Source organism: Hemicordylus capensis, chromosome 1 (assembly GCF_027244095.1).
Source record: "Hemicordylus capensis ecotype Gifberg chromosome 1, rHemCap1.1.pri, whole genome shotgun sequence".
Taxonomy (NCBI): Eukaryota; Metazoa; Chordata; class Lepidosauria; order Squamata; family Cordylidae; genus Hemicordylus; species Hemicordylus capensis.
The window spans coordinates 20,245,701-20,259,646 of record NC_069657.1 but is presented as its reverse complement, the minus strand read 5'-3'; the positions used below and the strand labels follow the sequence as shown (position 1 = coordinate 20,259,646).

The following is a 13,946-nucleotide window of genomic DNA, read 5'->3' as shown; positions in this document are numbered from 1 at the left end:
TGGGCTTCTCAGAGGAGGATGTGCTCTGTAGTCTAGGTGCTACCACTGGGAAGGCCCTGTCCTCTGTCACTGCTAATTGTAGCTTCTGTGGCCGTAAAACTTGAGGCATTTCCTAGGGTGTGGCCTCTTATGACAGGGCAAGTGCTTTGTGACGTTAAAGAGGTGAAGTTTGAGATAAATGTCAACTGCCATAATCTTTGCAAACAACCTCATGAGAGTATCCTTGAAAGCTTATGTACTAAAACATCACTTGGTCTAAAAGGTGCTACCTTGTTCTTTTATCCTCATTTATGTTTGTTTAGGATTTTGTACTCTCTCTTTTTTGGTAACCATTTTTATTGAAAGGCATTATAATGTGAACTAACCAGTGAATCCCACTGAATCTCTTCTTAATGATGATTTCAGACTTAATTTATTGGTAGAGGGCAGCAGGAGACAAGAAATCTCTTTGGCTGTATCCTCCAGCAGACACATCTGTTAACAAGAGTCACAATCAAAGTAGAACTGATAGACTCCTGCAGCCTTTGAAGTCCTGATAAATTAAAAAACAAAACAAAACCCCACCAAAAATATCCCTCCTGTTATAACAATATCCTGTCAGCATTCATATATGTGGCAGTGATATGTCAGCTCCAGTGGACAGCTGGGCAAGATTATGTAATATCTGATATTTGTGAAAGATTCTTGGTGATGGGTGGCAACTAAAAGAGAACCGGGAAGTTGACTCGGCAGTCTCTTTCGATCAGGTTAGATCTGTCAAATGTGCTACCGCTTTGATGAGAGGTCAGCCTGCCACACCTTTCAACCCCGACATCATGAGGAGGAGGAAAACTGCTCTGGATTTTTTATTTTCCCTTAAAGATTGCACAGTGGATTCAGCTGGAATCCTCTATACTTCGTTTTTATCGTGTTCCCGAATATTCTCCCTTCCCCCGCCGCTCTTCCTTCGACAGCGCTTTGCTTTGCTTAGTAGTGGGGAACAAATATGATGGTACAGGCAGTTGTGTTTGTACCTCAGGGCAACTGGAGCACAGTACAAAAACAAAAGAAATGCAACGTCTTGGATGCTACCTGGGAAAAGGAGGCACAGAGTATTGTCTTCTGGCTTAATTACTAGGATTTTGCAAAACGTTACAGCATTACACAGTTAAAAGGCTGGATGGAGAGTAGGCGTGATGCCAGTAAGGAGCTGAAAGCTATGGGTTTTTTGTAAATCCATACATCCTTGCAAAAGCTTGGAGTTTGACCCTGTGCTCTGTGGTGCAGTATGCTGTCAGGATCTTTCCTGGGCAGCATTACTACGAATATTTATATACTGCTTTTCAACTTAATGCCACTTAATGGCGCAGCGGGAAATAACTGGTGGGCCACTGTGCGAAACAGGATGCTGGACTAGATTGGCCTTGGGCCTGATCCAGCAGGGCTGTTCTTCTGTTCTTAACTTGATTAGCAAGCCAGAGGTGGCTGGTTTGAATCCCCGCTAGTATGTTTCCCCAACTATGGGAAACACCCTATATTGGGCAGCAGCGATATAGGAAGATGCTGAAAGGTATCATCTCATACTGTGCAGGAGGAGGCAATGGTAAACCCCTCCTGTATTCTACCAAAGACAACCACAGGGCTCTGTGGGCGCCAGGAGTTGACCCCAACTCTACTGTACACTTTATCTTTACTTTTTAACAAAAGTTCCCAAAGTGGTTTACATAGATATAAACAAACAGACTCCTTGTCCCCAAAAGAATCACAATCTAAAAAAGAAACATAAGATAGACACCAGCAACAGCCCCTGGAAGGATGCAACCAGTGTTGGTGCAAGATAAATATCTCTCTGGTGTCCTAGAGGTAGGAAGAGCCTAGAGTAGTGCTGATTCCCCAAAAGCTTCTCTCCATTTGCATCACCCCTTTCGCAGCAAAAATGTGTAGGGGGCTTTTTGGGAACTTCATGGGGACCCCCACCAAATTGTTTGAGTCATGATGGGGTGGCTTGATTCTGTGTCTCCTCCTCCCCACAAAAAAATAAAAGAAACCCCAAGGATGCCCCACTGCCAGTGGTGGTATAGGTGGGACAGCTGAGGCATGAAATACTTTGTTTGTTTGTTTGTTTGTTTATTTAAATTAATTCAGTTTTTATACCACCCTTCCAAAATTGGCTGAGGGCAGTTTACAAATAAAACAAAAACAATTAAAATCAGTCAACAATTAAAAGTTATAAAATACCATAAAACAGTTAAACAATAAAACAGTTTAAAAACCCTGAAAAACAGGTACATTTAAAAACCCTTTACAACAATTAAAAAACCCTGGAAGGCCAGGCCAAACAGATAGGTCTTAAGGGCTCTCCTAAAAACTAATAAAGAGTTCAAATTAGAGATTTCTGCAGGGAGTGCATTCCACAGTCTAGGAGTGGCTGCAGTATCCCTATTCACTCTTTATGTTCAACACTCGTACAATCTATGTGCAGGGAACACACAAGTACACAGGTACAGTTATTCTCAGGTTGTTCGGAATGCAGGTACAGCCCTACATTTCCAAACTGTGCAATGCATTTGAGGGGCCTGTATCCAGGTTAACACTTAAATCAACGAACACAAGTACAGTCATTCATACAAAAACCACGGGAATACCGAGGATTGCACATGGGACCTTAGGCATGGCAGGTGTATGCTCTGCCACAGAACTGCAGATCCATCTCTTGAGAACCTTCCGTATCTCTCGAGGAGAATAGGAGAGACTCATGATAGGTATGGCTGAATTCTCAAGTACTGCCTATTGGGAAACATTTGATAACTTGCACCTTGTTCAGCAAATTGAGCAAGCATGGGATCTGCCATGTAAGCCCTGTCAATGATTTTTCTCCCCTCCCCACCCCTGACCTCCCCACTTGCCAATTGCACTGACTTAATTAGCCCAACCTATTGTCATGGGTCCCAGTGACTTGCCTCTAGGCCAGCAGCTGAGAACATCTGTAAAGCTGATGATCATGAAACGTAAAGCATTCAAGCAGAAAGCTTAATAAGGGACAAGATTATATACAGCTGTATGGACTAGTCATTAAAAACACACAAACCGATATACTAACTACCATACCTAGCAAAAATGAGTGCTCTAAAGCTTAAGGCATAAAGCATATATAAAGCATGAAGCAGAGTAGGATTTAAGGGGAAGTTTCCCTTGCTGCTTTTCTTTAGTAGCTTCTGAATTATCTAGTAATAATGATGACCCTCGGAAGCAGAATAAGACAGACCACTGATCTGTTTTAATATGAAGTCATAGATCCGTAAATCTGCAACAAAGTCCAAAAAACCTTTCAGCACATTATGATACTAACATATGCCAGGATCACTACAGTGACATTGTTTTTCCTTGCCACTCTATTGGCAGCTGGTTCTGGTAGAAAGGGAGGCAGGAAAACATTGAATGTTTTCTCATTGCAGCATCATTAGATGTTATGGAAGGGAAGCTAGACCAGGTAGCCCTTTTTTAGTGGTAGACAATCCAGTCTAGTTTGGTCCTGTATGTGAAATGGGTTGAATACATTATAGAAGTATTTTTCTTCCTCTTAGGAATACTGTTAGGGCAAGAGAACTTGTTAAAATTTGTTCTGTTCTTTGTGACTTTTTCATATTCAGTTAACAAGAAACCTGCAGATCAGATCTTCATCAAAAGTGGTTGTGATTTGAATGGGTCACTTCCGACAGCTATGTTAACACGTGTAGACTCTTGTCTTTGTCAAGCTGCAGCTTTGCTTGGTGAAGCATCGTGGCAGCTCTGTCATGTTCAGGGATAGCAGAGAGAGGCACAAAAGCTTCAACAAGGTGAAAAGATGAGTTCTGAAAGCTATTGAAGTGGAGAAACACAAACTGATGGTTCTGTATTTCAGCAAGTAAGAATGGTGAAATCCTAGGAGAAGGTGAACAGTCTTCAGACTCCATAAAGAAAAATCACTACTCAACCTTCCTGTGTGAATAGCTTGCCTGAATTCACTCTTGCTGCCTCAGGACAATAAATAGTATATAAAAACTATTCAAAGGAAATGTATCCACTTACTCATGAGGTTAATGCTGACTATAGAACATGAGTTTGGTATTTGCTGAGAATGTAGTCTAATTTACGTTCACATCTTTGTGTGGGGCATCGAGTATAGAACTTCCTTTGTGCACAAATCTATTATAAAGAAACAATAGTTTCTTTAGATTGTTGCCACTGAGGTTTTGTTTTTAATTCCACTAATAAATGTGAAAATATGTTTGCTGTCTGTATCTTGGCATTGTAAGGTCATGACATAAACAGGTCCAATAAACGTGGTAAACTCCCTTTTTTTTAAAAGCCCAGTTTATTTACTTATATTTATATACCTCCCTTCATCCTAGGACCCTAGGGTGGCTAACCACAAGATAAAAATAATTCAATAAAAACCTAAAAATGAAACACATGCATATAAAAATGTTAAAAGAGCTAGGGACAGCTTGTCACCCAAAGCAGTCTTCACAATATTGTAGATATTCTTCTGTGAACTAATATCCTTTCCCACCCACCTCAGATAATTATAAAAGTGTCCCCCGCCCCACGAGTCTTTAGCCAAGGATAACAAAGTGTCATCTTGGGTGTCACTATGACTTATTCTCTAGCATGTCGGGAGACTTTGGGTTAATTAATAGCATGAACTAGGCTTTAAGGAGCATAAGAGCATACAATTCATGCTTGAAATTATAACCTATGTTTACCTGAAGCTGCTTCATCCAAAACCGAGTCATTCTAAGTCAAGATTGGCAAAAGCTCTTCTCTGTGATCTGTAGTCTAGAGCTGGATACTCCTGTTGTACTTTTACTATATTTTATTATTTTATTTTTACTATACCAGCCTCTGCTTTGGGAAAGAATAAAATAACAGTAAAAGGTTGTTTCTCTGCTTTAATTCCATGCTTCCTTCCCAGGACAAAATGTTTGGTGTTTGACATGCACCAGGAATTTACTTAGAACAAAGCTGGTCTCTGCTTTCTAGATCTAGAAAAATGATCTCTCTGCTGTGTTGTAGGCAGGCAGATTGGATATCAAAACTGAAGTAGTGAAGATGTTGTGAAGTAATGGTGGCTGACATCCAGCCTAAATTACCAGTGAGCATTTCCATTGAAATGGGACAAGATAGTCATGACCAAATTTTCCCACTTACTTTCAGTGGGATCACTCATGAGAAAGTCGGTCTGGATTTTAGCCACTCTGACACCATTCTTGATGTGATTTTTGTCAGTGCTCTGACAGGATCGCGGCTTGCCATATGCTAGAAAGCACTGGGAATATGGCAAGTCTCGATGTATGGATGTTTTGGAACGTGTGCATTCCAAAAGATTTTTCACTTTGTGACTTGTGAATTTTCCAATGGCTTAAAAATGTCCATTTAGCTTATAGATCTATTCTGATGAAGAAGTGCTAATAGGCTTACATTTGCTTAAAGTGCTTGTGTAGATAGGTGAATCACTAGTGCAGGATTTCTAAGAAATGGATTGTAGGGAACCTGTGAGGCAAGAAGGATCCAAATAACTGTTTTCTTGAATAGTGATCTATTCTCTAGTTCTATTAGAGAGCACGTTCTGAAGTTCTGGGGCGGCCCTAGAGAAGAACTTATTTTGGGTCGCCACCAAATGAACTGATGGGAACTGCAACTGGACTTTCCCAATCAGCTGAATAGGTAGAAGGCCATCCCTTACGTACCTTGTGGCCCAAAGCTTTATATTTGGGTCTTGCCTTTTGTTCCATTTGTTTCCTAATTCCCATACTTATTGCTTGCTGTCAGTCTTTGGTCTGTCCTGCACACCCCTTGTCTTCCTAGCTTTGGTTGTATGTCTCTGTTTTACAAAATTAGTATACTTAGATTTATGTATCTCTTATGTTTAGCAGGAGGAGAGCAGCTGTCTCTATCCAGCCCCAGAACAGCATCCCATAGGAGAGCTGGTCTTGTGGAAGCAAGCATGACTTGTCCCCTTAACTATGCAGGGTCCGCTCTGGTTGCATATGAATGGGAGACTTGATGTGTGAGCAATGTAAGATGTTCCCCTCAGTGGATGGAGCTACTCTGGGAAGAGCAGGAGGTTTCAAGTTCCCTCCTTGGCTTCTTCAAGATAGGGCTGAGAGAGATTCCTGCCTGCAACCTTGGAGAAGCCGCTGCCAGTCTGTGTAGACCAGGGATTCTCAACCTTGGGTCCCCAGATGTTGTTGGACTTCAGCTCCAATAATTCCCAGCCCCAGTAGCCTTTGGTTGGGAATTATGGACGTTGAAGTCCAATAACATCTGGAGACCCAAGGTTGAGAATCCCTGGTGTAGACAATACTGATCTAGATAGACCAATTATCTGACTCGGTATATGGCGGCTTACCATGTGGTTCTTATTCCTCCAGTTATTATTGCTGGTGTCTACCTTATATTTCTTTTTAGAGTGAGCCCTTTAGGGACAGGAAAGCATCTTGTTTGTTTTCCTATGTAAACTGCTTTGAGCACTCTGTTGAAAAGCAGTACATAAATATCCGTAATAGTATACTACTTCTAAGCTCAATTCTTTTTGAAGTGACGTTAAAATTAATGCTATTTTAAAATATTCTTTAAAAATTTTTAAATTGTTGTAATGTGTTAAACTTACTTTGTTTTTATTTTGTTGTAAACCTCCCAGGGCCGTAAGTTTTGGGCAGTATAAAATATGTTAATATAAATAAATAAATAAATAAAATTATATTTTAATAAGCCGGTGATACTGTTGTCACAAACAGATGCTGTTGATAGTATCTTGTGCTCCTTACACTTTTTCTGAAAGATAGTGGCGAAGGGGGTTACTGAGGATGCAATTCTCAGAGGCCACTTCCCTGTATTCCTCTTTCTGTCACCTGTGTCACGGTCTCTGTTCCACACATCAGCTTGTGCTGTTCTTAAAGAGCAAGAGAAATGCTAACATGATATGTTAACTCTCTCCTTTTCTAGATTCCCGCACAAATTGTTGAGGAGCCTGTGATAAATGCAGAAATGTACAAAGCTACAGTCACTCTGATCCAGTGGTTTGATGAGCTGGAAATGAAGGAGAGTGGGTAAGATGCAGCTATTCTTTGTGGATCACTCGTGGAGGTTCTGTTCTGGGGATGGGCCTGTAGCTCAGTAGTAGAGCGTCTGCTTAGGATGCAGAAGGTCCCGGTTTCAATCCTTGACAGCTCTAGGTAGCGCTGAGAGAAAACTCTGCCGAACGCCTTGGAAAGCTGCCACCAGTCAGAGTAGGCAGTACTGAGCGTGATGGACCAATGTTGACTCTGTAAATGGTAGCTCCCTATGTGAGTTCTGTGCCTCTGTAGCGCAAGCTTTGGGGAATGCTGCAATTCTGGCCAGGCATCGGGCACTTGTGCCTCTGTTTGTGGGGAGATTTTCAGCCTCCTGAGAAGGTGTGGGGTCTTGTGTGACTGAGTCACACACGAGACTTAAAACACCCACCCACATGCCCGAGCATCGAATATGGGAGATCATGGGAGAGAGTTCTAGCCCAGCCTTTTAGGATCAACAAAAGGAAGTACTTTTTCACACAACGTATAATTAATCTACAGAGCTCTCTGTCATGGGATGTGGTGATGGCCACCAGCTTGGATGGCTTTAAAAGGGGCTTGAACAAATTCATGGAGGACAGGCCTATCATTGGTTACTACTACTCATGATGGCTATCGACTGTCTCCAGGCTCAGAGGCAGAATGCCTCTGGAGACCAGTTGCAGGAGAGAAACAGCAAAAGAGGGGGCATACCTTCATCTTCTGATTTGTGGGCTTCCCATAGGCAACTGGTGGGTCCCTGTGTGAAACAGCATGCTGCACCAGATGGGCCTTGGGCCTGATCCAGCAGGGCTGTTCTTATGTTTCCCTAATGTACTAGTTTGCTTGTGGTGTGATATGGCCTAGCTTCTACTTTATTCTGTAAAGCTTCTACTTTACTCTGCCTATCTACACACGTGCTAGGAAGTGCTGGAGCGGCTTCGCAAGGTAGTTTCCTTGTGTGGGGAGAGAGAATTGCAGAATTCTGTTGTGTAGTATCTGCTTACAGATATGCGAGTTGATCAGCTGGGAAGTATTTATTATTATTATTTATTTATTGAATTTATGTACCACCGAGGATAAAAATCTCGAGGCGGTGTACAGAATTAAAACGAAAAATAGAACACATTTAAAATCCATAAGATAAAAATTAGATAAAAACATGTTAAAAACATGTTAAAATCTAAAAATCGAATCTCAGTTGAAGGCCTGGGAAAACAAGTAGGGGTGTGCAATTCGGATTTTCGGTGATTCGGTTCGGGACCTGAACCGAATCACCCCGTTCTGTTTTGTGCCCGAATATGGGCCACCCGAATCACCCTTGATTCGGTTCGGATTCGGATTTAATCCGAATTCGAATCTGAATCGATTTGGGGGGAAAAAGGGCCCAGGGGCAAAATTTTGGGGTGGGGTGGTAGTGCCCAATGGGTGGAAGCTACCACCCCAATTTCAGGGGGATTGGGCAAAGGGCTGATTTTTGGGGAATATTTGAAGTTTTAGTGACTTTGGGGCAGTTTGGGGGCTATCATTTGCTATCATTGAATGAGAATTCACACCTCAGAAGTTTTTCTGAAGGGATGTTATTCCCTTATTTTCTGAGGTGTGAATTTTCATTCAATGATAGCAAATGAGATTTTTTTCAATTAAAGAACTCTCATGACCCCACTTTCACTTTTTCACACTCGCATTTACTATGAATATGATGAATGAATCAAAGCACTTTATGAAGAAAAACCTCAGAAATTCACCAAAATCCAGCCCTCTGGCCAATGACTCTGAAATTGGGGACGGGTGGTAGCCTCCACCCATTAGGCACTATCTACCAGCCCACCCCACTCCTTTGGGGCAGATCCACTTTCTGCCCCCAATCTGCCCCAAAGACACCAAAACTTCAAAAATTCCCCAAAAATGAGCCTTCTGCCCAATCCCCCTGAAATTGGGGTGTTAGCCTCCACCCATTAGGCACTACCACTCCACCCCACCCTTTTGGGGCAGATACACTTTCTGCCCCCAAAATGCCCCAAAGACACAAAAACTTCAAAAATTCCCAAAAAATAACCCGTTGTCCAATCCCCCTTAAATCGGGGTGGTAGCCTCCACCCATTAGGCACTACCACCCCACTCCACTCTTCTACCCCAGGCCCCACTTTCTGCCCCAAACTGCCCCAAAGACACGAAAATTTCAGAAATTCCCCAAAAATCACCCCTTTGCCCAATCCCCCTGAAATTGGGGTGGTAACCTGCACCCATTAGGCACTACCACCCCACCCAACTCATTTCCCCCAGATCCCATTCTATGCCCCCAAACTGCCCCAAAGTCACTAAAACTTCAAAAAAAAATCCCCCAAAATCAGCCATGAGCCGAATCACCCTGAATTTTTTGGCCCCGAAATTCGGGTGATTCGGCTCGGCCCCGAAAAATATCGGGGGACATCGGGGGTGATTCAGTTCAGCCCCGAATCACCCGAAATTGCTCATTTCGGGCACAGATCGATCTGTGCCCAAAATATTTTGCACATCCCTAAAAACAAGTACATCTTCAGGGTCCTCCTAAAAGCAAACAGAGAAGGAGATGCTCTTATTTCAGCAGGGAGTGCGTTCCAAAGCCCTGGGGCAGCCACAGAAAAGGTCCGGTCCCAAGTTGCCACCAAACGAGTTTGCGGCACCCGTAGTCGGACCTCTCCAGATGATCTCAATAGGTGAGAGGGTTCATGGCAGAGAAGGCGCTCTCTTAAAAACCCTGGACCTAAGCCGTTAAGGGCCTTATAGGTAATAACTAGCACCTTGTATTTCATTTGGAAACCTATCGGCAGCCAGTGCAGTTCTTTTAGAATCGGTGTTATATGGTCCCTTTGGGTGAACCCAGAGACCAGTCTGGCTGCCGCATTCTGTACCAATTGTAGTTTCCAAACTACATACAAAGGCAGCCCCACATAGAGCGCATTACAGTAGTCAAGCCTAGAGGTTACCAGCATATGTACCACCATTTTAAGGTCACTACTCTCCAAGAACAGATGTGTCTGGCGTATTTGCTGAAGCTGATAAAAAGCACTCCTGGCAACAGCCTCAACCTGAGAAACCAGGGAGAGTTTGGGATCCAGGAGCACTCCCAGACTATGAACCTGATCTCTTAGCGGGAGTGTAATTCCATCCAGAACAGGCAGTTCTATACCATCTCTCAGATCCTGACCTCCTACAGAAAGTATCTCTGTCTTGTTTGGATTCAACTTCAGTCTGTTATCCCTCATCCAGCCCAATATCACCTCCAGGCAGGCACTTAGTGGGGTTATGCCATTTCCTGATGAAGTTGGTATAGAGAAATAGATCTAGAAGTAGACAGGAGGAGTAGCTTATTCTAGAATCACAGTAATTATCTTGCTTTTCTGTTTGAAGTGGTTCTTTAACTTTTTTTTTTTAGCAATGATTGACAGCTCTGTTCAGAATGGAAAGGCGGGGAAGAAAAACTTCACTGAAGATGTATCATCTGCAAGCCACCAAGTTTCTAGGGGCAGGGCTTGCTCTGTTAATCAGAAACCTTTTGGCAATCTTTTCCAGCCAGCTCTAAAGCTTGTTGGAGAAACTAAAGAAGTTTGCCTTCTTTGGACAAATTGAAAGCTACACAAACTATTCTTTTCAAGTCCGCATCTCAGATGGTAGATGTGGCTTTATGTTCCTTCCACAGTGAGTGTTTTAAAGAATCCTTAATGACCTATCAGGCTTGGCATCTGTCACTTGCCATGAAAGGCTTCTCTTCCTAGCTTCTGCCCCCCTTGTCCCCTTGCAGAATAGCATGGCCCATAAAATAGGTATATAGCAGACCCATGAATGAAGAGTTCATAAAAGAACTTAACATCCAAATTGGGCTCATAAATCCAGATTGCAAAATTCAAACTTTTTCATTCCCCCTATTGCAATTCTTAGAGAAGCCCTGATATTTTAATCTTTTCTTCCTGCCTGTTTTTTGCATAGCTACTCTGAATTCCACTTAGATTAATTTGTGTTTGGCCTTTACAAATCTTGAATTTTTTTCTTTCATTTCCCATGTTTAAAATATTATCTAAGACAGCTGCGTATGAGTGACTCTCCAAGCCACATCAGATTAAAACTTTGCACTGCTGGCTGCAGGGCAAAATTGTAGATGTGTGCTTGAGGGTGCTTTATGTATGAAATTATATTTTTTAAAAAATGTTCAAAGAAGAATGGCAAGGGAAGCATTGTCTGTAGACTGGCAAAAACCAATGCGTTCGTCTCTTGTTCATCTTGCTTATCTGGCTTTGATGCTTAATGTCCATGTTAGTTAAAAGTGCAGAAGAGATTAAAGCAATTTAATTTGTTGTGCTCTACAGCGTTTTGTAGTTTGACATCCTGTGTGTGCGAAAATGGAAAAGCTGTAATACAATTTTTTTTAAATCATGATGGCTGCTAACTTGAATTTGCATTTTATTGAGATTTTAGTACTGCCTTGGTAACAAAAGAAGCATTAGAGAAGTTAGATTGTTAAAGTGTCTCCTTAAAAAGGCAATCTCGTAATTATAAACCGTTCTAAAAATGTTGGAAAGATCTTGGTTTTGCTAGACTGCAGTGATTTGTGTTGTATAGCATAGTTCAGCAGCAGGAAAATAGGGAACACTCATGGACAAATAATCACTTTGTATCATGAAAATGTTTGACCTTTTCCCGTTGACTGCTGTCGCTTTCTTGCACCGCCTCCGTTGGATCTCTGACCTAGTTTAAGTAATCAGAATAAAATACTGTATAAAATAGCTACTGTTAACTCCAGTCCTTAAACCCTTTACTGTGATAATCTCGTTAGCCCTATTCAGGCATTTTCCTCCATGCATTCTGTGAACAGATGGAGGGAGAGGCAGGGGGAATGTACCTTTGGCCCTATCCATTGGTGCGTCCCCCTCCCACAGTCTGTGCATTCAGTTGAACGTGTGAAAGGGAAGACTCCGCATGTCTGCTTCTCCATGAGTTTGGGAACGCTGTATGATCAGGGTTGGTGAGCAAAATGAGGAGTCTGTATCGGATGGCAATGGCCCAAGGCATCTTGGTGCCCCAATAATCTGACGCCTGAGGCAACTGCCTCACTTTGCCTCATGAAAAGGCTGCCCCGCCAATTACATACTTTTATCCCTTGCACATCCGTACTTCCTTCTCTCATTCTGTTAGCACTTCCTTCTCCCATTCCATCCTTTTTAAATGAGGATGTACAGCTTGTTACCAAGAATAAATTGTATATGTTACATCAAACATATTTGAACCTCTGGTTGCTATAAGTGTAGTGATTTATTACATAGAGCCCTGTGGTTGTCTTTGGTAGGATACAGAAGGGGTTTAACATTGCCATCTCCTTTGTATGAGATGATACCTTTCAGCATCTTCCAATATTGCTGCTGCCTGATATAGGTGTTTCCCATAGCTTGAGAAACATACCATCTCAGATTCGAATTGGCAACCTCCAGCTTGCTAGTCAAGTCATTTCCCCGCTGCTGCTGCTGCTGCTGCTGCTACAAATATTCTTATACCACTTTTCAGTATAGTTTAAAAGCTTAAACTTGTTGTGTCTTGTTTCTGAATGGCTAGAATTGATCCTAAAACATCATTGGAGTTCTGTGTTACTCATTTTGAACTCTAGTAATTGTGTTCCAGTTTTGGCCAGGTGTCCATAGGTATGGCAGAAGGAGAACTTCTCATTCCACAACTCTAGCTTTTGAAATAAAATGGTGAATATGACTCTTTCTGCAAAGGCTGCAGGGGTTTCTTGCTTTTAGCTTTTACGTGCTTGTGTTTTTCAGAAAACATTGCTTTAGGTAACACTTTGTAAGCACATTGTTCAATTAACCGAATAATATTTAACTTAAAGGGAACATGCGCTAGTCATTGTTGCAAGCAAATCTGTTCCTTAGGTAAAATAGGTTGTGGTTGTTTTAATGTAAAACTAATGTGAACTATATCTTTGCCCCCCCTCTCCAGTATTGGGCCAGAAAACTATAGTCTGGACTTTGTATCTGATCGTGGCAGTGTGTTGGTATTTTTACCCGGTGAGTTGTATTTTTCTGGTGGAAGAAAAACAGTAACTACTGTTAAAATGTCCTATTGTTTGGTATACAAATTCATGTACACACACAGGGTTGGGAATGCTAGGATTTGAACTGGGAAACCTGTTGCATGAGGCTGGAAATCTAGGCTGGTGGACCACCACTGTGGATTACGGGCACTCGTACCTTGAGGTGCTTTTCAGGCATGGAAGGCAATGAAGGTGAAAAATATAGACTCCTCCAATTGGAAGGTGACATGAGCTTCTGCATTGGTTGGTCCTGGTACAAATGCTGGTCTTGGGCCATTGGCAACTGTGGGATGCCAAGTACCCAGAGTGATAACTGATAGATTAAATGTGAAAGTTAGCCATAATCTAAATATTTTTTGAATGCCAAAACATGAATGTGCACAACTGTTGTAGGAGACCTTATATGCTTATGCTGAAAAGATCGCTTGAAATTGTTCAATGTTCCAGATGACTGAAATGATTTTAGCTCCTCCTTTAGCTTGAGTACGTACATGGTGTTAAGTTGCAATCTTTCTCCTCCCCCCACCGCCCACCCTCTAGGTTTGGCAGAAATAAACTACATGCATGAGCTTCTCACGAGCATGGTTCATAAAAGGTGAGTTGGGATTGCCTTGTAGTGTTAGATGCTGTCAGAACCCAAAGATGCAGTTCTCTAGCTCTGTAGAACTGTACTCTAGAACTGTACTCATGTTGTGAACCGCCCTGAGCCATTTTTGGAAGGGCGGTATATAAATTCAATAAATAAATAAATAAATGACCAGGGCTGCAGAAATCTACTAGTCTAATAGTCTGTGACGAGTGAAAAAAGTCTTGATGAGCAAGGT

At 42.1% G+C, this 13,946-nt stretch overlaps 1 protein-coding gene across 2 annotated transcripts in view; it reads left to right on the top strand.

The window, feature by feature from the left end:
* The window catches only part of TDRD9 (tudor domain containing 9), a 99,105-nt gene that overhangs the window by 26,752 nt on the left and 58,407 nt on the right, over positions 1-13,946 (top strand). For both annotated transcript variants that reach the window (XM_053282528.1, XM_053282525.1), the window contains 3 exons: positions 6,967-7,070; positions 13,029-13,096; positions 13,663-13,717. In XM_053282528.1, coding sequence (XP_053138503.1) covers positions 6,967-7,070; positions 13,029-13,096; positions 13,663-13,717 — 227 coding nt within the window. The remainder of the gene's footprint in view (positions 1-6,966; positions 7,071-13,028; positions 13,097-13,662; positions 13,718-13,946) is intronic.